We start from the raw sequence: 25330 nt of genomic DNA, 5'->3' as shown, positions 1-25330 counted from the left end.
AAAATAAAACGGCTACAGCAAACCTGCAACTAAGCAAATTTCTATATGTCTGATTGGATTTTTACTCAAATATTTCCTTAAACATGTTACATTTATTCCCTATTTAAATAAATTTAGGTACGGTACTTAGATTGCTGCTGCAACGAAGGAAAAAATGTTTTTTTCCAAAATATTATAAGTATTACGAAATAAATTAATTTGCCATAACTTATCTTATGTTATGAAAAATATATCCATTAACAAGCAAATTGCAATGGTTTACTTTTTCTTCGTAAGAATAATGTAGGAGTTTTAAATGTACAGTTTTAAAATTTTTTTCTGAAACCTTTAATCGTACAACGCTTCAATACACAAAAGTATATTGTTTTTTAAGCTCTACATGAAGGCTGTGATACAAATTCGGCATTTCCAGTTTCAAGGGTAAAATTAGTAAAAAGTTTTTGAAAACTATTGGTATGGAACAAATTTTTGGTTGAAAACTCTATAACTACTGATTTTAAGAAAACATTGTGCAAAATATAAGTTAAACGTTTTCAATGTGATCTCATCTCTTATTAGAGTGAATTTTACGATCAAAACTATACTCTTTGGCTATAGGACCAAAGGACAAGATATGGTTTAGAAACTTTAAACACATTCGTTGTAATAGTTTTGGTACAATAACTACAACAATAATAAAACAAGTCGCACAAAATATTTAACGCCTTCAGTAAAAACTGTGACTTGCAATACAACAATGGATTGCAAGCTGTAGCGCTAGCTTTGCAGGCACTACACCAATTCTCTTCTGTTCTTGACATATTAAATTAAAATTTTAATAATAGTTATTTTAATGTTTCATATGCATTGTTGTTTTATCAGCTGTTTCTTAAATGTTTAAACAAATACATTAGTTTAATCTTTAGCGAAGCCATATCAAAGCCTCAAAAGTCATGTATAGAATGACGCACTAACCTAATTGTTGCACCTGTCGAACAGCTGTTATATCACCACCTGTTGATAGGTTGAATGTGGTTCTTATTGGCCTAACTTTGGATCGATATTTGATCTATTACTTCCATTTGGCACGAAAAAACATACAAGGCGTTTTCAGAATATCTTTAACATTTTCTTATTTCATTTCGATATTTATCAGTAGTATAATCATAACAATTATAGAAAAAAGTAAGTATTTGTTTAAGGAGTTTGTCTTTACATTAAAAGTATTTCTTTTTTTATACTTAGTTCGCTTAATATGACAGGCAGAAAGTGTGTTTTTGAGCCTTGTAATGAAATATACTTTTATAGATCTCACATATCCATGTTGAAATTCCTAAAAACTCACTTTCAAACCACACAAACATCATTTGCCACTAAAGCCTTGTGTTTTCTAAGTGGCCTCAGAAGTACGATGTCGCAACAACGAAAGTTTAATTTACAAGTTGGTGACAGTACGGTTTTCCACGGTTCATGTACTTCAACTACTTTCACGACACGTTTACCTTGACAACAGTTCCGTTTAGCTAACTATCTCACGTGTAAATAACTTGCGAGTTGTATAGTAGTAAGTATCAAAATACCCCCGCTGCAGCAAACCTGTAGAATAAATGAATTTCTATTTTCCTGGCTGGATTTCTATTTAATATTACCTTAAAATTGTCAGATTTGTTTCCCATTTAAATACTGTAACATTAATTTTAATGAGTAGGCCTACTTAGGTTTTTAGGTGTTTTTTATTGGAATGTTGATAGCTTAGTAACTTATGAAATAAAAAATGCAAAGTTTTATCGACATATATCCATAAACAAGTAAACTACAATAGTTTTCATTTTCTCCATAAGAATAACATGGGAATTTTAGTTTGAACATTTTTTTTAAATTTCTCTGTAACCATTAGGCACACAACAGCGTTTCAATGTACTTAATAATTTCATTTTTTTAAGCACTACAAAATGGTTTAGAAATAAATTGCAAAATTGTATGTTTTAAGGGTCAAAAATGGGAAAACCCCATTTTACCCCCATAAACCCCCGTTTCCATGGTCCGATCATAACGGTTCGCGAACTTGTTCAAATAAATGTAGGTTTACACGTTTATACAGAATTTCATCTACATTTGATAATTTTTGCTCGAGTTATCGTGCTAACGGACACATAAATATATATATACTTATGAATTTGAACGGATGGTGTTCAAGGCCTCTGGGGACCTCAACACGAAAAAGTAAGTTGGTCCCGGGTCCAGGTCTTACCATGATACCTACGGTAATAGCAGCTTATTCCCTAAATGGGAAATTTACTAAAACTGCACAAGGGATTTTAATTTTCCCACTTATTTCTTCTGAGTTGACTTTCGGTACTGAAGTAAACGTCCTTATACAGACCAGCGATAGCAGGTCTTAACACAATTAAATTAGTAGTTAATGAGTCTTGTATTGAATGTTCTACTAAACAAGTTTTAGACCACCTTTTCTTTCAGTATTTCACACTATGGGGTCATGAAATATGCTATGGTTTACTGTAAGTTACCTATATTGGCTTGATTTTCAAATTGTTTCATAAAAAAACTACATTCGTCACAAACATACTAATAGGTAACTAAATTTAACAAAAATCTTAATTGTCTGCATAGTGAACATTGGAATCTCTGATTCGCACTATATCTATAGTTTGTAAAGGCATGCTTACAAAAGATTATGTGTAATAAGCAAATACAAATGTAATAATTGTTACGTAGTTTAAAAATTACAATATCAAGGTTTTAGCTTTTGATATCTGTACAAACAAATAAACATGAAAAACCTCACCAAAAATAGATTTGATGAAATAATTCCCACTAATTCACTAAACTCCCAAAACCGTAAATCACCCACACAAACTGCAGACTAACGATTTCCAATTTTTCCATTCTTTATCATTTCCGAATTATGTCAAGTGCAGATAATGATGAGTCCAAAACCGTTAGACAACACTCCAGTTTTGAGGTTGTTGACCTGTAATAGGTAAAATTATCTGTTGCGACATAGGCTTGATCATCAATGACTAGACTAGACACACCTAGTCTCAAGTGCCGGGCTTGGGGACCGAGCTTTGCACAATGAAGGTTAGCTTCACCAATATAGAGGGAGGAAAGTACTCATCTCATTGTACATTTTGAAGCTCGTTTTTCGTGTCTAGTTCATGTTCGGTGATACTGATCGCTAGTCTTGACGAAATTTTGTTTATATTAGTTTACGGTTAATTTTACGATTTGCTTTACTGGTTGGTTAAATAGGCCTAGCTAGGGAACGAGTTATTGTTTATGATTAGATCGTTTTATTTGGTTGAACGAGGTTTTAAATAACTGAAATCTCAAGAAACTAATTGTAAACAAACTACGACATCTACAGTGCACCGGACAGAACTAAACAATAACATTGGCTTCAGCTGTTCCATAATGATGAGAAATTGCTATATTGAGAATTACTGTAATTATGACTTTAGGCTTATAGCTGGAGGATTTAAGTTGGTAAATAAGTTCATGTTGTATGTTGTTTTTCTGAATCACTGATGATAAAATATACATAAGGTTACATTACCTTATATATATTTGGTAAATAAGGTTTTCGGTAGTTTTCTCCATTGGGGATTTTCGGTAGCATCTTCCTCAACGTCAATGTTTTGTATTACCATATTAGCAAATTTTTTAAACGATAATTATCTTCATGTTGTGTCTTTTTCATTAATGTAGGCCCTACATAGTTATCATCTCAATCAACATAGTTATCATCTTTTCGTAATCGTAATTCGCCATCTTAAAATCGGAATGTTCATAAACTTTATTTTCATAGTGTAGCATATTCTTGCATTGATAAGCATACATTACATGCAAATACACAATGCATTTCCATTAAAATAAGCAATACGTACTATATAGCTTTGTCTCTATAATCCATGGTAAATATGTAACTGTTTTTTTTTTTTTTTACAGTAGATTTAGAACCTAAACCATACTATTTATATATTTTCACCCCGTTTCTAAGCACGGACAAATCAACTATTGCCCTTCCCAAAATTTTGGCGGTTTAAGGGAAAGGTTTCCTGGGCTCATCTACCACTTTTTTAGCTCAATGTATTAATCAGCTGTTGGCTGTAGTTTCTAAGTAAGGGTGAAAATTAGGGGATGGAATGGCTTGTGAACGGAGTATTTACTTTATCACTTTAACTCTTTTTATCTTAGTGAATCAAGTCCGGTTTTAAAACAGCTGATCAAGCGAGTATCGAATCGCTGTCACGTTCGACCTTCGCATTTGCCGGGTACAATCGTTATCATAGATGAGATGTGATAACCGTATAATCTACCGGGCGATTAGGCATCTGGGTCAAGTTTTTATATGGCCAAAAGGAAACCTGACTCAATCAACAGGGATGAGTAGGCAAAAACACGAGATGGGATTGGAGTTTTCAATTGGCAATTTGAAATTTTAGCTCAATTGCAAAGTGGTTTCTAGAAGAAAATAAGACACATTCCTATCTTTAGGCCTAGTGGTACCTTTACCAAAGGTCGTTCATTAATTGCGCCAAAGAGTTCCTTAATTGCGCCAATTCCTCAAAGGGTCCCAAAAAATGTTCTCCAATTGCACCAAGCCCAAGCCAGGTAGGTGTGAGTTGCCGGCAGAAGGAATGTCCTTGTTTACATGTCATCCTAACTTAACCTAACCTAACTTACTCAATTATACAGTCAAAGAGGACCGCTATTTGACGCAGTAGTCACGTATCGGGTGGCTCCCTGGAGTAGTTGGCGCAATTCAGGAATACCAGACTACCTGACTCAGGTCAGTTGGCGCAATTGAAGCCCGCCCTTACCAAATATTTGTAGATCAATACTATCACTATGAACTGACAATACTGTATAAGTCTACGGTAATAAGAAAATTGACCAAATTAATCGAGAAAAACAATTTTACAGGAACTTTTAACACGAGATTACACAATTACAACTGTAGAACTAGACGTTTGCTACATCTTCAGTTGTGTTAACCAAGGTTAATTCTTTCAATTCCCACAAGGCCGCGTCATACTCTTATAATAGAAGATTGCAGTTTCGCGTGTTAATTGTGGCGACGAGGAAGCATTCTTGGCAATAAACTTAAACTTTAAAGTACCTTTTAATCTCAATTGTTTCTCGAGAGAGAAAATAGCATTGTGTAATAGCTGTTGTAACATTAGTTAATAGTTCCTTAATCAGTTAAATATTTTTTCGTTCTAGTTGCATAAGAGAGAAGTTAAAACCTTAAGAGCATTTTTTATAAATCAGATTGAAAAGTAAAACTTAAAAATATCGATTCCTGTGAAACGCTGCATCTATCTATCTATATATATAACTAGCTGTACCCGCGGGCTTTGCCCCGTTTAATTTCTTAATTTTCAAGATGAGCTCGTTCGCATGGCTCAATCACGTCCTGGTTGAAGTTCGTTCGTTCACCTTTGGGTTGGAGCTCGTTCGCTGCGCTCACTTGCCTTCAGGTTAGCTCGTTTGCTACGCTAACTCGGCTCCAGGTAGAAGTTCGTTCGCTACGCTCACTCACATTTTGGTTGCAAATTAGCTGTTGTCATAAATTTAAAAAAATAATAGTGCTGCACCCTGTTGGTAATCCTTGTAACTTTAATGCTATTGAACATCATAGAACAGAACCAACTTGTTTAATTGAAACAGCTGTTAAGATTCATTAATTCCTTTTCTATATGAAAAATCATAAGGTTAACATGGGAAACTCCAGAGCCACTGGGGCGGAGCCCGAAAGCCCGATCAGAATAAAAACTACTTAGTTTTCCTATTTAATGCCCAAAGAATTGGTGTACCGAATTTCAGCCTCCTAGGTAAATGGGAAGTGGGAGAATTAGTGATGAGTGAGTGTGTCAGTGAGTCAGTGAGTCAGTGAGGGCTTTGCCTTTTATAAGTATATAGATTCTGTAAGACCAAATTTTTACCAGAAAATTGTGGACGTCTGGTAAGTCGCAGAAAAGTGGGAGAGATCTTAAATTAAAGGTCTTGACCCCAGGGACTCGGGAAAAATAGCAGAATTCCCATAAAGTTACCAGAAAACGAGATATAACGTAAAATATCCACCATAAGAAATGCATGGGGACTGAAAAACGTCTGCATTCTATCAGCTGTTACTTATTTATTTGCAATGTTTATATTTATTCCGAAAGTCAATATTGGTAAATAATGTTTCAAAATGAATTTTATTTGTATAATTTGTTTTCCGTTTTTATAATGAGTGAAGTAACTAGACAGGGTAGGGGAAGACTTGCAAGACGTGGAAGAGTGTCCAGGAATTCAACAGACTTAAGAAATGCTGAAAGAGAACGTCATGGGCCTAACTGTGAAAGAAATCCAGAAGCTGGTTTACAACCTGTCTTCAGAAGAACACTGGAAAATGAGTTGAGTGTTGTTCCTCACAATCTAGGTCCTCTTAGCACTTGCATGCATTGTGGCGCATTTCACTTCGCAGAGGAGGCCACAAATGGACATTTCGACGCATGTTGCCACTATGGACTCATTAACATGCCACAACCACAATTAAATCAGGAACTAAAAGTCATGTTTTGACATGATTCTAACTTCATAAAAACATAAGGCAATACAAAAGTGCAATAGCTTTTGCGTCGCTTTCCGCTACGCAAAAAGAGATTCCGGGAAAGGGCCTTACTGCTTTAAAATCCAGGAACAAATTCATAGATATAGCCTATATATTTCTGACTTACTACCGCGAAATATGGAGTTGCCTTCATATGGACAATTGTGTCTAAATTAGGGGCTATGGCCACTACAGGCCACTAGTTTTTAATAAAGCACAATACCTTCCGTAATGTAAATAAGGAATTTTCTCTATTTAATTCTTGATTTTTTCACGTCAAGGAAAAAAGAAAATCGGGTGAAACGCCGGTGATTTTGTAGCAGATTTTAACTCAAACCAAACATGAACTCTGTTTTCATCGAAGATTACTTAAATTGCTTTTCTATCTCTGATAGTTCAATCAACCAAAAACAAAAAGCTCTTTATCCAATATCATAAATATTGTCACAAAATTCGGAAAAAATCAAGATAAATTCTAACATCTCTGAGGGTATTTCTATCAGGTGGTGCATCACAAAATGTCTTAATGCTGCAAATCCAAAACATTAAAACAAAACCAACCTATTACGTCACATTAATCTTTGACAATCATGCAATTTTTGAGCAAGGCTTAAAAAGCGTGAGGCTAACAAGTGACAATTGACCTTCCACGTGCCAAGCTCGGCCTCCTCATAACATACTGCACCATTCCACCTGACTCTGCTCTCTTTAGTTAGGTTCGCTGTCCAGACCGGTTCACCTCGATATTTATGCGTAGCCTCGAAAATGCAATGTTCTATCTGTTCTTTGTCGAGTTCTCGCACGCGCAGGCCACACTAGGTTACTTTAAAGTTTAAAACTCCAAGGGAAGAACATTGAGGGACCTTGAAGTTATTGTGTTTTGGACAAATGCATCTGTCCAGACGTACTTAAAATCGAATCACACCCTATCAACGATGGACTTCACCTATGTTAGTACATAGAATGGTTTAGAGCCTTCCTAAAGTTTTCAGTCCATCTAGGTTATAAAATATCGATCGGATAAATTGGAATAAAAAACGTGGATAAGTTAACTTTTGAAAACCCTCAATGAAAAAACATATAAAAAAACACACAGAGAATTATTTCAAACCCCTGGGTGTTCTTGAAAGTTGGCTAAACATAATGGTATATCAATTACTTGGCATACAAAGGCCCGCAAACTACTTTTATTCGTAATATTTGGCTTTAGTTCAAACGTGAATGCATTTAAACATTGCCAGCTACCATTGACGTCATTTTCAACTAATTGTAACAGTTAATCTTTCCGTCTAAGTAGCGCAAAATAATTGTTTGGACCTGTTCCATTACTACAGCAGGAACAAATGTAGTAGGTAAAAGGCGTAAATAGAAATACATAATATTGACGTAGTTTTCTGCAAGCAATGATTACTATGGTTCTGTTTTGTTACTGTACAAATTACCATTAAGCCAATGTAATTTACGGGCGGGCATTAATTGCGCCAACCGACCTGAGTCAGGTAGTCGGGTATTCCTGAATTGCGCCAATTACTCCAGAGAGTCACCCGGTAAGTTCATTAACGGGACCGCGACTGGCGACCCTCTTTGACTGTATAATTGAATAGGTTAGGTTAGGTTAAGTTAGGTTATGTTAGGTTAAATTAGGTTAGGTTAGGTTAAGTAAGGTTAAAACAAGGTCAATTCTTCTGTCGGCAACTCACCCATACCTGGCTTGGGCTTGGCGCAACTAAGGAAAAATTTTGGGACTCTTAGGGCTTGGCCCAAAGGAACTCGTCGACCCAACTAATGCATGACCTAATTTAAAAAGAACAATTTGTCAAAACTCATAACGCTCCGGAAGCGACTGAGCTCATGGTTGGCATTGAACAATCCTTGAATGTCATCTCATCCTTCGCCAACTAGATTAGACATTTAGACACTGTCTTGTCTGTCATTGTAGACAAGTTGTCTGTGAAAGTTTTAGCGACAGTCCTTGTTGCTTGCCAAGTACTTTCGATTGTTTCCCCATCATCCTCGTAAGCTTTTACCGCTCCGGGTGTCCTAGAGAGTTAGTGGGTAACGAGCAATGTAGATAAATATTTACAAAACAAGTAATTACTTTTTGATTTGTTTGTTGTTTATGCATAGTATAATTTAATTAGGCATCTGGCTGAAATGAATTATTATTTTGAAACGTAAACATAGGCCTACATATGATTATTATTTTTGATACAAAGTTTTAGTGTTAAGGTAGTTGAAACCTTTCTCTCTTAAAATCTTGAAGTGATTTATATCTATAAAGATAGTGGGTTGCTAGCCTAGTGGACAACATTTTGGAGAGTAGTTTTTTACTTTACAAAAATATCTGTGAAATACATTTGTGTGAGCACAAAAATAACCACAGCGCAAAGCAATGTTGAACAATGGTTGAACTTAAGTCCTCTAACCCATAAAGGACTGGGACAGTGGCGTCGTCCTGTAGTCCAGCTACTAGGAGGTCATGAATTGTGGATATTTATAGGCATGCACTGTGGATGCGATACTCCCTGGTTTGGATTAATGTCCGCACTAGTGAGTACTACGATTATGCGCAGTGCTATCCTAAAAATTAGACCAATTCGTTAATACAAAGGCAAAAATGAGGTTCGGATTCCACTATAATCTGTAGGCCACAGTTGCCATTAGCTGCATGGGCTATTAATTAATAGCTGTGTCTAAGTAATATGTCGGCCTTAGTCACGAAAAAGACTACAATATCGCGCCACTCATCCTACACTCATCTCCATTCATTCATGGCTTAAAATACATACCTTTGTATGGTTGCCATTTCAAAGAAAAAGTATTTAAAAAAGGTATTAAAGAAGTTAACTTAAGAAACTCATTTCTCTATATACGCTACGAAACAGTGTAGCTTATAATGATAATCATAACATTTTTAAACAATCAAATGTCTAAAACCTTGCACCCTTTGCTGCCTAAACATTTTCAGCTGGGTGAATTGCTGTGAATATTAAATTTCTACATTCGTACACAACCCAGCTGTCCATATATTCAAGTGAATCGGTTATTTTAGGTCATCAAAATCTAATGTTTAAAAAGATTAATTAAAATGCCAAATAGAAAAATTAACCCCGTCTCAATCAAAGTAGTCGGACTCATTCTATCGGAGGCTTATCAAAGATGCAAACTTTTCGCACAAAGACTCTACAAGCACCATAAGAAGAAGTTCTTACAACCATCAATAACTGGTTTTCTGGACATGGATTGGGAAGATTTCATTCGAAAGCTCAGAAAAGACATCGGGGGAAAAACGTGGTCTGCGAAATCAGTACTTGTTTTCCTTAACGACTCTTGTCTTGGTGGCGAAGAAGAATTGTTCAACCACTTCAGAAACTTTTTGTACGAAGGCCCAAGCCAAGAGACTATCAAAGAACTTGCGAAGAAGGAATATGTTCAACATCTCAACAAAGGCAACCTTATCTATGTTTATTTCGAGCTTAGCTTGGGCGGTGACTACATGGGTACGTTGCTGTTTCAGCTGAGACACGATTTTCTACCGAAAAGTTGTATGTGGTTCACAGAGTTTTGTACTCACGACTGGTTCACTTATAAAGGGACGAAGATTCAAAGAGTCTGCAAAAGAGGGTGGTTCCAGTCGTGTGATGTAAGTACTGCCTTCCAAAAGTAGCACGTAGTGAATGTCAAAAGGAGATGGAAGAACCGATAGATAGCCTTAAATACTAAATACGATAATATTATCTTACTTGTCGATATAGTTTTAGATGCTGTAGAAATCCACTGAATCTCTCAATTTTAAAATTAATTTAAGTATTCATGGTGGTAAATTTACGAATGCTAACAAAACCATTGCTTTTCCAGATAACCAATCATAATAAATGGTCTCAAGACACCATTGACGATGAAAACTACTGCTACAAACACGACAGAAGAGGCATCCTATCTTTCGCGAATGAGGGTAAGCACACAAACCGCTTCCAGTTCTTCGTGACATTCGAGCCTGCAGGCTGGATGGACGGTAAGTACGTTGCTTTCGGAAGATTAGTCGAGGGAGCTGACGTTTTGAGGAGGATAGAAAACACCCCTTGCACCTATGAAAAACCAGATAAAGACATAGTAATCACGAATTGTGGATTGGCCAAGGTAGGTCTAGGTAGAGATATCGATCCTAGCTTGAGGCTCAAAGGAATCACAGTGGGCGAGCCGCACATTCACTTGGAGTTCTTCGAAGAGATAATCTTCGAAAGGTTCGACCAGATGCTGTTTGATCGGTTGGACGAAGAGGTGAAGAAGATCATCGGTGAACAATGGATCATAGAGTTGATCTGGAGTAAGATAATGTACGAAGTGTCTACGAAGAGGCCACCAGTTGAAGATGTGTTGGACGTTAGGGAGACTTCGTCAAGAGAGTTGTCTGTAGAAAGGTACATTGCTGGGTTGTACGGTCTGTCAGAAATCCCTGATAAGTTTATCAGAGAGTTGATAGAAGAAGCAATAGACAGATCGATAAAAATGAGTGGCGTAAAAATGATAGCGGCCAGTATTGTGAATTTCTTGATGCATCGTGCATACAATGAGGCAATAAACAAGACGATATCGAAAGCAACAGTACATTCATTAGTTGAAGAAGTTTCAAGGATTGTTTATGGAGAAGTTCAACCAGAACAATTGCCACTGAAAGAAAGCTCTTCTTTGTTAATGACTGTTAAGGAAGTCCTTTCTAAAATCCCGAGTTTGAAAACGTCTCTTTCCGATCTCAAAAAAAGAGTTGGGGTTGAAGAGAGGGATGGAGATTATTCTAAAGAGCAATTGTCAACAAAGGAATCAGTAGCCGCTTTTGTCTGGGGATTCCTAATGGAAATGTTGGAAAACATCAAAGGTGAAGAAGATTTAAACGATGAATTAAATATACCACACACTTCAATTTCCTCATACGTCGTGGCATAGATTTAGTTGGATTAGCTCTTGTATATTTATCGTAACTTCTAATTAAATTCTAGATGGTAAGATTCACACCAATTTATAGGTAAAATAAAATAAATGCCTTTGGAAAAACCACGTTAATTAATGTTGTGATGCTACAAATTGGCAACGTTAGATGGCAACAACACCAAGATTTTGACCGTTCCCTTGAATTAAATCCTAAGAAGCCCCAAAAGCGTTATAAATCACAAATCCTTCAATTGCCTAAAATCCATTCAATAAACTGACTGGCAATCCAACCGATATTTTCTTTTACCACGTTTCCAACCTGTTTGTACTCTCTTGCCGTAAGCGGACTTAAATCAGGAATTGGCGCATTTGATACTGTATTTCAAGCACATTTGTGGCGAAGGAATAAATTATCCTTGAAATCAATACTTCAGCGCGATCAGTTACAGGTTTTTTAACATTCATTTTAGACAATGGAGGCTATATAAAATCAATTTTCCGGTATCACTCCATGACGAGGAAGTTACACTTGGGAAATCTCCAGTATTGTTGTCCAGAAAGTACGTAGGCTGTTTGAACATTATCGGGCGAATCAAAAACAAAAGAAATGTTTTAGAGTTGTGTAACTAGTGTGCAAAGTGGCACTTTGCTGCACATGAGAGAAATGTTTACGCACGAGCCGCATGCAATTTGCACTCGCGTTACACATTATACTTTTCATTCAGTTGCTAAAAATCATATAAAAAAATTGTTTTCAAACACTTTACAACATGTTTTTAGGTTAGATTAAATCCAAGCGTTGAACGAAATGGGAAACACTGCACAGCTGATCGTAGTCGTATCTAAGTGTTGCCAACTTATTTTCAAGTGTACACGTATTACGTGCCTAATAAAAGCACACTGTTTTGTGTTGTTAGTTAGAATACAGGAGTGCGAAAAATGAGTGCGGTAAAAGTAAAGAGTGTGGCAAAAGTAAGTAAATGCTGCAATTATCTACTTTGCGTATTATAATCGATGCAAGGAAGCCCGCTTTGTCGGATGACTGTTGGAAAAATTATTTTTGTTGCGGTTGCAAATTTATGAAATGGCAGGTGTCCAGTTGTGTTTATGTTCGAATAAAATAATCCATGGATTTATCCACGTGGCTGTGGTTTAGCTCATAAACGGCTTGAGGATGGGGATAGATTTTCAACATTGGGGTGTTGCCTGACTAGCGGTTACAGTCCATTCTAAGAGACCGACGAGTTTGATTTCCAATATATTCACAAGTTTTACGTATTTCGGCACATTACCGCCGTTATTACATAGTTTCTTTCTAACATAATTATACAGGACTAGAATAATGGGCTTTATGGGTTAATGATAATAAATATTGCATTATGATCTGCTCGTTATTTCGGTTGATTTGAGTAAACCCATTTATGACGTATTTTGATTAAAAAAATTGTTTTTATGGGTTTTTAGTTTTTTGGGGGTTTACCTCGTTTTCCACGGACAAAGAACGTTATATTCGGAATCAGTGTTGAATTTTGAGTAGAATGAAAATAGTTTCAAAATTTTTTTGCAGACCCTAAAATGCATATTTACCGGTTTATGTAGATTTTAACCTAGGTATGGTTAAACATATTTATGGAAGAGGTGAATACAATTGTACGGTAGTACAATTCGTGTACATTGTATGAATCCGCGAGCTTTTTTTAAAGGCTAAAACAAAACAATAAATGATTTTTCAAAGCCGGTATAATAATCAGGTAACCTCTTAGTATGATCAACTGTGACATAAAAAAATTACAAAACTATAATTCAAAAACCGTCTAATAACTACTTCACAAGAACTCTCTGGAAACTAGAATGATGGAAATTGTTACAAAGTGTGTCCAAATACTTCAAGCTTCTGTTTAGTAGCCTTGCAAAGATAATTTGTGACACACAAACAGGATGAACACTAATAAGGAACCAGAATAGAGCTTTATATCTTTTTTCCGAAATCCTGACATAGATTTCCTACTGAGTCAGTTCAGGACAATGAAGGGGTCGATAGTTGCAATATTTACTTTTGTGTCATGTGTTTGTCCTTTATCTTATTTGACTTGTCTGATTTTTGGATGGATTTGGTTTGATTCCTTATCTCAATGACTGCCACGAAACGACAAGGACATTTTAAATTGTAAATGTCAGAATGTGTCCTGTAAGATATCTTACAGCACATGTGACATCTTTACTACGAACCGAAATCAAAGTCGTTTACTGTATTATATATCTTGTTTACAAGAAGGGGTTTACTTTCGTTTAATAGTATGTTATAATAATTGTTGAAGATTTCATCATGCTACTGTATATGGTGATTAGTGAATTATACCATAGACGAAAAGAATAGACTGTCAGCCGTGTGGTTACCATGGTTACCATAGGTTCTGGCGCACACCGCTGGGAGCGTTGTGCAGTTATGTGGCGCCTACGTCGTAACTACATGGCGCTCCCAGTGGTGTGCGCCAGAACCTATGGTAACAATGGTAACTGCAGCACGGCTGACGGTCTATTTAATTCTTTTTGTCTACGATTATACAGATTAGGGTAGATTCATAGGATATATCAATCTATGTTGTGTTAATTCAATGAATTTTGTAAAAATTGATAAAGCAGCTGTGAGAAATTTGAGATAAATAAGTGTAGTGATTCTGTTCGTAAATATATTCAAGAAATCACTCATATCACAAGAAATTAAGGATATTGTTAAAGTAACTATATTTTTGCAAATTTATAAACAAATTTAGTTGAGATCATCCACTCAAACGTAAAATTCGTGAAATATGAAAAAATGGGCTTGAGATAAAAATATGATCAGAAGTCTACTTGCAGAATCCAATATGGCGTCTCTTATCTTAGTAACTGGTCTTTACATTTTATCGGACGTGTTGGTGAATTTGTGTAGTTTACTTTTCCTTCAGTGAAATAGATCATGACAACATCATGTAACTTGACAAAGACGTTCTGTTAACAACAATCAAACATTACCTTGACCACAATTGTGCAATGCTTTTATCAATTTGAACCCACGCCACTCATCGTGGTCCCTACTTGCGCACAACAACTTGTGGTACATTTCCTCTGCATTGGATCATTGATTTGATAGAGCAATGGCTAGGAATATTGGAATTTTCTCTTTTTACTTAAAAACTCGCGAAACTTTTAATCAGCCATGTACAATGATTAACGTTGTGGTGTTTGGGGGAGTCTTTTTTTACTTTTGTAAACCCTTTGAAGTGAGAACCATGATTTGAAAAGAAACAATAATTAAAAAATTCAGGAAATGAAAAACAACTAATTATAGTTTGTTTTATGGTGGTGACGCTATTATGACAAACCTTTGATACAGATAACATTCGTTCCATTTCATGGTTTCAAAAATTTGTCTTTAGATTATTTTCAATCTAATTTAAAACTTAAAGGGACGAAAGGAGTTTTTACCCCATATAACCCCAATCTTATAGTCTGATTATGCTGTTTTGCTTACTAATCATACAGTAGTAAACATGGGTCCATAGGTTTGTACCGCATTTCATTGAAATTTTATGATTGTTATTCCAGTTAACGGAAATTTATGTATATATATATATACATATACTTGAACGGATGGTGTTTTTGGCCTTAGCATCAAAACGTAAAAGTTTAGCGGTCCCGAGTCCTGGCCCTACTATGAGACATTTCAATTATACAATTATACAGCAATAGCTTATACCCTATGTTAAATTCCTTTAAAATAATAAAATAATGTTTTACAAAGGATGACCACGAAAGTAATGCAGCATTTTACATTTTTTGCAAAATAATAATGGTAAATATTATTACTAATAAAGTCCTTATTATTAAAAGGTCGCAATGCATATGCTGATTAACTATTCGATATTAATTAGCTTCAGATAATAAAAAAAAATCAAAACAAGTTTTAAATAGCGAAGTAAAAATTGCACAAAAAGTTTTATTGAATATAAATCAGTAGCTTAAAAATATGCTGAAAGTTTTATAAAAAAATACCCCCGCCGCAGCAAACCTGCAGACTAAGCGAATTTCCATTAACCTGATTGGATTTACACTAAAATGCCTCCATAAAAATAGCACATTTATTTCCTATTGAAATAGAATTGGTTTAACGAGTACTTAGGTTTGCTGCAACAGGGAGGGTAAAAAAGATTTTTTTTATAAAATGATAATAGTTTAGTAAGAAATAAAATTATTTTCCAAAATCGATCAAAATATGCTCATAAACAAGCAAACTACAACAGTTGTACAACAGTTTACTTATTCTCCATAAGAATAACATGGGAATTTTAAAATTACAATTTTTTTGAATTTTCTCCGTAACAATTAGGCGCATAATAACGCTTCAATATACTAAATTATTTGTTTTTTCAAGCTCTACAAAATGGTTTCAAAATAAATTGTGAAATTTTGTGTTTTTAGGGTCAAAAATGGGAAAAACCTATTTTTACCCCATAAAACCCCCCATAAACCCCCGTTCCCATAGTCCGATCATGCTGGTTCGCGAACTCATTCAAGTTTATCCCGCCTTACACCTTCAAACCAAATTTTATCAAAATCTGACAAAAATTAAACGAGTTCTAAAAAGTTAAAAAGAGTAAAAAGTTATCGTGCGGATGGACACATAAATATATATATATATATATATATATATATATAGATATATAAAAATTTGAACGAATGGTGTTTTTGGCCTCTGGGGACATCAAAATGAAAAAGTAAATCGGTCCCGGGCTTAGGTCTTACCATGAGACCTACGGTAATAGCTACTTCCCTAAAGGGAAATTCGCTAAAATGAATCAGTCACATTTACAAAATATAAAGAAAAGTAAACGAAACAAATTGTTTGTTATTCTGAGAGGCAAACTAACAATGAAACAAAATTAATGAATTCATTTTGTTTTACAACATTAAAAAGCCAGAAATAACATTTTTATCAATAACATAAATCACTTAGGTTAAAAAGACAATGAAACTAACGGAAAACTAGTAAAAAAGTCATATGTTAAAACACATTGAAATAAGACTTACATAATTATTAGGAAATCCAAAATATATATCCACGAAACTGGCACATCGAACACACAAAAGCACAGATGTAAATACGTAAATCACGCGAAACAAATTTTTCACAAAGCCTGCGCTCTAGCGCACTGCTTACGCCGGACTAAACCGAGGAAAAGATAGCAATGCTCGAGTGGTGAAACTATCGAGTATCGAACCACAATTAGTTCGACCATCGACTCGTCGGTTGAAACTATCGATAACATCATTGGCTGAATTTTGTATTGCTACTATAAGTCACATTTTGAAGGTTAAATCTTTTTTAGTAGATTGAGCCATTGAACTAATTGTATTCTTAAGAGCTACCTTAATAGCTTAAAATAATATAACTTAATATTTTTTATAACTATTAACACTGAGTACGATTTGTGAGATTGGGAGTTATTTAACGCAGTTACCCCAAGATTTAAAGCTGATGAATGTAGGATATAATACAAATTAATTTTAATATTATAATCTTACAACAAGCATGCAGTATTCGATGCTAGCAGTGTCATTAAGTAAATCACGATTTATAATGGGGCTATGTCTAAATGATAAATGATCAATAATTTGTTCATACTTTTACCCCATTTCAGTCACCTCACACATCTTTTTGTCACTAACAATATTGAAATAAAGTAATTAATAACAGTAATTTTCTAACTTCATAGTATATGAATGGGGTTTAATTTGCCACACTTTAAATAACTCCCAAACGCAAATCAATGTATGATGTCCATTGTAAATCCAAAACATGTTTGCAAGGACAGCTCATGAAAACGAAAATATTGACTAAAATATATATTTTTAGGATACTTACTTGTAGGTAAATTTAAATCGTGTAAACAATATTACAACAAATTGTCACTAATACAACACGTAAAAAAATACGACATAACGAAGAAAAATGTAATCTATGTCAAATCTATTCGATAGTTTCAGTCCGAAACCTATCGATACTAGGCAATCGATAGTCGAGGACCGCATCGGTCATCACCTTGGTAGTTTCCAGTCATTGTCAATTGTCAGCCCAAGACAGATGACATCCGTGGTTAACCAAATGTCAGACAAGAAGGTAAGATTTATGGCCGAGATATGTCACTTGAATCAGGACGTATTCTTCTAGTGGCATTCAGACTTGATTAAACTATACGGTGACTGCCTAAAGTGCGTAAAAGATAGGAAATACTTTTTTACCGAATGTTTTAGGGTATCGCACAACATTTTTACATATGAAATATATAAATTAAAAAAGTCGTAAGGTTATAACACATAAATTTCTGTAGATTGTTTATACATTTGTATGAGTAAAGGCTTTTCTTACTGGACACATGAAAAAACTTTAGTTTCAATACATTAAGGCTAAAAATAAAATAAGAAAATAGAAGGAATATGAAGAAAATGAGGCATTTCTAAGATTCTAGGACTACTGGACATACATCTGGACTACTGCACATACATTGCGCGTTTTTACAAGACTAGATGGAGTATCGCATTACAGTACCAGATAATTTCTATCTACCAATATAAATTGACAATAAACGTTCTGAATTTTGAATTAGTAGGAGACGATTTTATTTTCCAATTATTGTCATTTACACGCATTGTGACTGCGATTTGCCGATTAAATAAACACCTAAAATATTCCTTACAATTTCAAACATGTATGTTTGTATGATACATTAGTTTTACATTATCGACGCTGAGGAAAAGAAAATCATATTTGTAAATCCACTCAGTTGTGATGACACTATACACTTAAGTAAATTGAATCTTGGCGAAAGAAAAATACACAGTCATTTGAATAACCGTAGCCTCTGGTATGAATGATGTCATTTATCCAGCCTATATCATTACGGTATATGTCAAGGATGTATTCTAGGCCCTGCCTTGTTTAATGACAGTATGCAAGCTACGGTTTTGGAACGATATATTTATCGGATGATTAATAACAGTCTAAACTTTTGCCTGTGGGTGTGTTATAGGTCAAGGCTTCCTGAAGAACAATAATTACTTATTTTTACGCGGTCTAAATTATTAGTTGCGTAATAATTCTAGAGTGCTTAAATTTACCAGTTTTGTTCCTAAAACTTCTTTTGAAAGAACGTTTATAACAGAGAGTGATATGAGATGTACGGTTTCAGTTGATCCTTCGTTGCATTATCAGGTACTTTTACAAGAATTAGTATTTTATTTACTTTTTAAAGTGTATACTATTTGAATTTAAATGTAGGGTGCACAAACGCTTGCAATAGAAAGCCAGTCAACTACAGTAAGTGATTTAAAACAACACATATTCGAAACCAACACATCTATTTTGTTTATAACTATTTCCAACATTTCCTCTCTCCAATTGATTGATTGTTGCTCTTTGATTGTTTTGATACTGCGACTTTCTGTAACAACATTTCGAAAAATATTTTTCTTAGGAGGTTATTTTTGTGGTATAAACACTTGATAACGGATGTTGATGTTAGCGATGAATTTAAATGCGAATCAGTTTCTATATCAATAAGGTATTACTCTTAGGACACAGTTGTAAATCACATAACAAACTTGTGGAGAAATCTTGGAAATATGTCATAGTATTTCGATCTGACCAACAGATATCGCAATCGTGGTTCGAAAGGTCAACTACGTTACACTCTGATGGCCTTTAGTCACGGGATAACTTAGCGGGGGTTGTGGCAAAACGTTGTTGTGTTGGCAGTGCTGATAATGGAGTTGTTATGGTGGCAACACTGATAATGGCAGTAATTTCCCGCCAAATCGACACGCCACTTTTGAGGTTAGGTTCGTTTCAAATGAAAGCTGGTCTTGTTATTTTTGTTTAAGTGAAAATGTAAACGGTTTGAATAAAGTTTTGGTGGAAGCTTGCAAAACAGTTAGTTACAGTTTTCCTTTATCAAGTTTTTTACTAACATTTTTTATTTGATAACTCATCAGGACATCAGAGGGATATTCAGTATGTGAGCAAGATGTTTGTTGGTCAACACCACAGTCTTTGTGATGGTAAAAGAAACGTTTTAGTTTTACAATTCATTTTAACAATCGAAACCGGCAAGAAATCTGAAACTCGTTTTCAACTTTTGGTAATTGTAAAAGAAATCTTATGATGCTTTGCTCAGTTAATTCTATGGCAGTCGTTCTGTAGTGTTTTGGGCAAATGGAATTACAAGATGTTCAAAAGATTCGTCTGGATTACGGGGTTTAATGTAGCATAATTTTTTACGTTGTACTTCAATGAGAATTCTAAGCCATCTTACACTACGGGTAGTTGGCGTAGTAGAGCTACAACAAAGTCAAACACCTCAACAGAATAACCAGAGCTATTCTACCCTAAACATCTAAATTAGTATTTTCTTAATCCACGCTTGGTCGTTACATCATGCTATGAGGGAAAAGAGAGTATTAAACACCAAAGTTGGCAACACTGTAACAATCAGCTTCAGTGTTGCACACCTGACTGACACTATGGCGTCACTTCACTTTCACGACATAACCTAACCTTCAGTCTTGAGTCTATCTAGAGAGCTATGCCACGGATGAAAATATCCACAGTTTTTATACGTCCTTGGTCAAGGAGAAAGGTTAGGAATTCAAATGGCTGTTTTACGACCGTTGGGTAATTATGATTTAAATAGAAGCAAGTACCGATGAAGAAGATAGGTTTGTTTATGAAGGATGATTAATACTTTGAGATTGAAACTGGTATCTTTGGATCAGATCTAGGCCTAGTTATTAGGGAAGGTCCGGAGTTATTAGGTTTTTGGAAAGTAAAAGTAGTGTTATGTATTGTACCAAAATAGAGTGATGTTTTGACGTGTTTCAAAGCCAGGTGAGTTATTCGAATGACAATAATATAATTTTTATTTATTGGAACATTACATATATGTAAATTTATAAAACCCAATTGATAAGGATTGACAATGTTGAGTCGTTTCATACGTTGTCACTTTAAACAATTACAATTTTTATATTCACCAATAATATATTTATACATCCGAACATATACAACCATGTCGCAGCAAAACTTGACGAATGAGCTTTTAGAATCAAGTATATAAACATAGGCAAACCTGGAATGTAATCCTTTTGAGCCTCCAATAAGCATACCTGAAACAACAAAGTACAATTTAAAATATTAAAAAAAATCTCTCTCTGATAAGATATAAATCAGCTGTGACATTACTAAACGTTTTGCGATAGGTTCTTTTCCCGAGGAACTCATCAGCAAAGAAAAATCGAATCTTGCAGATTATTGTATTGTTATTTTAATATCTTCTAACAACCCCTTTAGTATTAATACAGTTTACTTATTACAAATACCTAAACAACATGGTCCAACTGATGGTACTTAAATAATAATATAAACTACGATTTTAAGTGTTTAAATTTAATTTATTACTTATTTTAAGACACTAAGACATTATTGTTTACCACATCAATGTACTAGTGTACAACATTCACCAACAATACCGCATAAAACAAACGTCTTCATGAATAACATGGTCGTGCATTAATTGCGCCAAAGAGTTCCTTTATTGCGCCAAGCCTTTAAATGGTCCCAAAAACGTTCCTTACTTTAGTTGCGCCAAGCCCAAGCCAGGTAGGTGAGAGTTGCCGGCAGAAGGAATGTCTTTGTTTACGTGTCACCCTCACCTAACCTTACTTTACCTACTCGCTTATACAGTCAATAAGGGCCGCCACTATGTGGTGGCTCCCTGGAGTAGTTGGCGCAATTCAGGAATACCCGACTACCTGGCTCAGGTCAGTTGGCGCAATTAATGCCCACCAATAACATTATGGTATTTATTGTTTACGACAATTTAAAAATCAACAAAACCGACACCAAAATCCACATGATAAAACATTTATTATCCCCCCTTACGAACAGAGGTTATTTATACCGCAGCAGACTGGCTGTCATTACCCCACCTTATAATCATATGCTACACCAAGGCCCGCGGAGCAAAACAAGCGAGAGGAATAAGAACAAGGCGCCAGGACAGGTGCAAGCGATAAGTCGAACACAACACTCGATATATCGATGTATCGATTAAAGTAATCGGTTGTAAAATCTTGTTGTAACGACTATATGTTTTGGATTACATGAAAACAGTTCTTTGACTTTACTTTAACTAATGAAATTGAGATTTTCCAAACTTCTCATACCAATGGAGAATAAACAAAAAACGTAAATTACATGTTTAAACTGCCATAAATTTGGTTGGCTATATTACATTCCGTTTCTGCTTGTTATCGAGAAAATTAAAGTGCTGACATCGCCCCTAATAAGAAGCAAAATCCCTATTAATATAAACTTAAAACAACCAGAGTTAATAAAAAAATTATTCACGATTTAATTTGTGAAACACATTTACAAATATCGAGGTATATAGTAACAGTTCGATACTATCGATATATCGTCGATATATCGGCGATGACGATACTAGACACAGGTGCACCAGGCCTTGAGAACTGTTGAAGCTTAACCTTGATCTTTTACTGGGAACGCCAAAGGGCTTTGGTTATGTGAGGAGGGGTAAACAAACCAAGTTTTGTTTCTCTTGCATCTAAATCGGTCAAGTATATGGCGCCACTTTGTCCTACTGTGTTTTTAATATAAAAGGTGGCTAAAATATTTAAAGTTTACGGTTAAAAACGTCACAATATCGAACATAGGTGGCCATTAATTGCACCAATTGACCGATACGTTCCTGGATACGTTCATTAACTGCACCAAGTGATGGCCCTCTTTGACTGTATGATTGAGAAGGTTAGGTTTGGTTAGGTTAGGTTAGGTTGGGTTTGGTTAAGTTAGATTAGGTTAGGTACACGTAAGCAAGGACATTCCTTCTGCTAGCAATACATCCCTGGCTTGGACTTGGCGCAACTAAAGAAAATTTCTGGGGACCATTTGAGGGCTTGGCGCAATTAATGCACGACCGTTATATCTGTAGTACATCTGTAATTATTGGAACTATTTAAAATATCTGCTTCGGCTAGGCAAACTAAACCTCAGTGGTTCAATTCATGTTCTTATTCATTGTTGCGAAACTCTTCAGAACTCAATCATATGAATGTAATGTTTACTTTACTGTAGTACATCTATAGAGTACTTACCTAACCGTAAGAAGGGAAAAACTGTATCGAAAATCTCTCTGGGTCCGAGTTAAAAAAAAAAAGATTAAAAGGGAGTAAACTGAGAATATTTGAGAAAGAATATTTGAGAATTTCACAGTAATAATGTCACTTGGTTGTCAATAAGAATATCACCAGTTTCATTAACAGTAGGTTGAGTTTAATAGTCATGTTTATCAGGTGTATCAGGTGTAATGAAACGTTTATGGGACCGTAAAGTGTAATTAAATTCCAAGTTAAATTAAACTCCGAGATAATGTGATAACTCAATACTTAATTATAGATATACCACTTAAATTAGCAGTAACATTCAGTACGTTCCCAAATGAAGGGTTTACAAGTTGGCAGTTCTTTAATTTATTTTCAGTTGGTATGAGCAGTTAGGCTAGGCCTATAAAACTATTTGGGATATGTTTATAAGCTTATCTTGAACATAACAAAGAATAAACCAAATATGCTAATAATCAACGAACTACCGGTACTTAGATTCATCCCAAACAAGTCATCTTAATTTTTTAACCCCTTAAGAACAAATTAACAACACGAATGAATGATGGTCAAGACCCAATGTATTTAGTATTCTACTATAGAACTCCATCTTGTCCTATCATAAAGATAAATTACCCTTACTAATGGATGAGTTTCCAGACACAATGTATTTAGTATTCTACTATAGGAGCCCTTCATGTACCATAAAGCGGAATTACCCTTGCTATTGTAGAACGCTATGGTCCGGGCACTAAACAGAATTCTACTATAGGACATCTTGTACCGTCATAAGAGCATATTACACGCCTTATAACCTCGAGAATACCCTCATAATGATATGATCAAGGTGGGTCGTCATAACTATGACGCCATAAAGGCCTTACATTCCAGCTGACTCTCCTTAATCAGCCTTACACTCCTTAATGATATCATATGCAATCCAGCAACGCCTTAGTTCGGTGGTTTTGTTTTAACTTCGTCATTTTTAAATTAAATTGACGACGAAATGATAATATTAACTGAGCGACTAACTAAATACTAATGTTTGTGAAATCCTTAGATTATTAAACAAGATGAAAATTTGAGGGCATAATTATAGTCCCGGTGTAGAGGAATAAGGGTGAGCATTAATTGCGCAAACTGACCTGTGTTAGATAGTCGGGGATGCCTGAATTGCGCCAACTACTCCAAGGACCCACCCGATAAGTTCATTAGCTGCAGCATGTGGCGGCCATCTTTGACTGTATAATTGAGTAGGTTAGGTTAGGTTAGGTTAGGTTATGTTAGGTTAGGATGACACGCAAACAATGACATTCCTTCTTCCTGTAACTCACCCCTACCTGGCTTGGGCAAGGCGCAAGTAAGGAACTCTTTGGCGCAATTATTGCACGACCGAGGAATAAAGCGATCAACAAAGTTATCTGAATGGCTGCGATCAAAATATCAAACTAATAAGACATTTATTATTTGTTTATGAGTAGACCTACACTATCGGTGCATAGGAATGTGTATAAAATAATCCAAATGCATTTAACAAGCTGATTATTGTAGTAAAATATTGATACTGTATTTTAAAATAGAAACCAGATTTTAAAACTACCTGATATATTGAAAAAGTCTTAGCAGCTAAGAACCAAACCCAAGAGAGACTTCTATTGGTCGTGCATTAATTGCGCCAAAGAGTTCCTTAATGGCGCCAAGCCCTCTAAGAGTCCCAAAAATGTTCCTTGTTAAGCCCCAGCCAGGTAGGGGTGAGTTGCCGGCAGAAGGAATGTCCTGGTTTACGAATCATCCTAACCTATCCTGTCCTATCCTAACCTAACCTAACCTAACCTACACAATTATAGTCAACGAGTGCTGCCACTTGGCGCAGTTAATGCACGTATCAAGTGGCTCCCTGGAGTAGTTGGCGCAATTCAGGAATACCTGACTACCTACCTGACACAGGCCAGTTGGTGCAATTTATGAGCGCCCCAAATAATATAGGACTTGTCCAAATGTGTCAGCCAATATAATAGAAATGAATATTAAAGGTACGTCAAAAGGTTAACATTTTTCTAAAGAAACTATACTGTTAGCGGTATTGTTCAAAGAGTAGTTTTTAAGGGATCTAAAGGTTAGAAAATTTAGAATCCGTAGATAACTCATCAGCTTCATTTTAGGTTATAAACGAGTTCTAAAATATTCTCCCTTGAAGGTCGTCTTACCAGAGAATTGTTGAATTTCACCAAACCAGTCTGGACTATTGACCTTGCAAGGAAATTCTCGGAAGGCTTTCAGCTTAAGGAAGACCGTATTATTTGGAGACGTTGGATGAGTCTATTGTGATTTTCTTAGCCACCATACACAATGCTCTACCGTGGGAAAAGTTTCTCACTACATTTACCCAATTAATTAAAATAACGCAAACAATAAGTCTCATACACGTGACGTACGTGATTATTGGAATAAGTCATTGTATTTATGTTTGTCTTTGATAGGTCAAGTCTAGCCCATTATTCCACCTTAGTAATTTTAATTGATAAAAACATAATATGAACCCAAACTATGGTCCAAAACCTTGAATTTCCAACAAAATACTAC

The 25330-nt window shown here is 35.3% G+C and overlaps 2 protein-coding genes across 3 annotated transcripts in view; one reads left to right on the top strand and one right to left on the bottom strand.

The window, feature by feature from the left end:
- The window catches only part of LOC129001271 (mucin-2-like), a 75128-nt gene that overhangs the window by 7134 nt on the left and 42664 nt on the right, over window positions 1–25330 (bottom strand). The window contains exon 1 of one of the 2 annotated variants that reach the window (XM_054428513.1): window positions 16601–16724. The exons of the other annotated variant lie outside the window; for it this stretch is intronic. The gene's annotated coding sequence lies outside the window, so the exon portion shown is untranslated. Of the gene's footprint in view, window positions 1–16600; window positions 16725–25330 lie in introns of those variants that run through there. 2 annotated transcript variants of the gene reach the window in all.
- On the top strand, window positions 9637–11545 carry LOC128999543 (probable inactive peptidyl-prolyl cis-trans isomerase-like 6). The gene is made up of 2 exons (XM_054426113.1): window positions 9637–10244; window positions 10460–11545. Exons 1-2 carry the CDS (start codon window positions 9690–9692, stop codon window positions 11543–11545), a joined length of 1641 nt encoding a protein of 546 aa, XP_054282088.1. The 5' UTR covers window positions 9637–9689.

This window comes from Macrosteles quadrilineatus, unplaced genomic scaffold, assembly GCF_028750875.1.
Source record: "Macrosteles quadrilineatus isolate MER2022 unplaced genomic scaffold, UCM_ALF_1.0 Scaffold_8__2_contigs__length_117827958, whole genome shotgun sequence".
NCBI lineage: Eukaryota > Metazoa > Arthropoda > Insecta > Hemiptera > Cicadellidae > Macrosteles > Macrosteles quadrilineatus.
The sequence above is the reverse complement of the archived record's forward strand: the minus strand, read 5'-3'. Positions and strand labels throughout refer to the sequence as shown.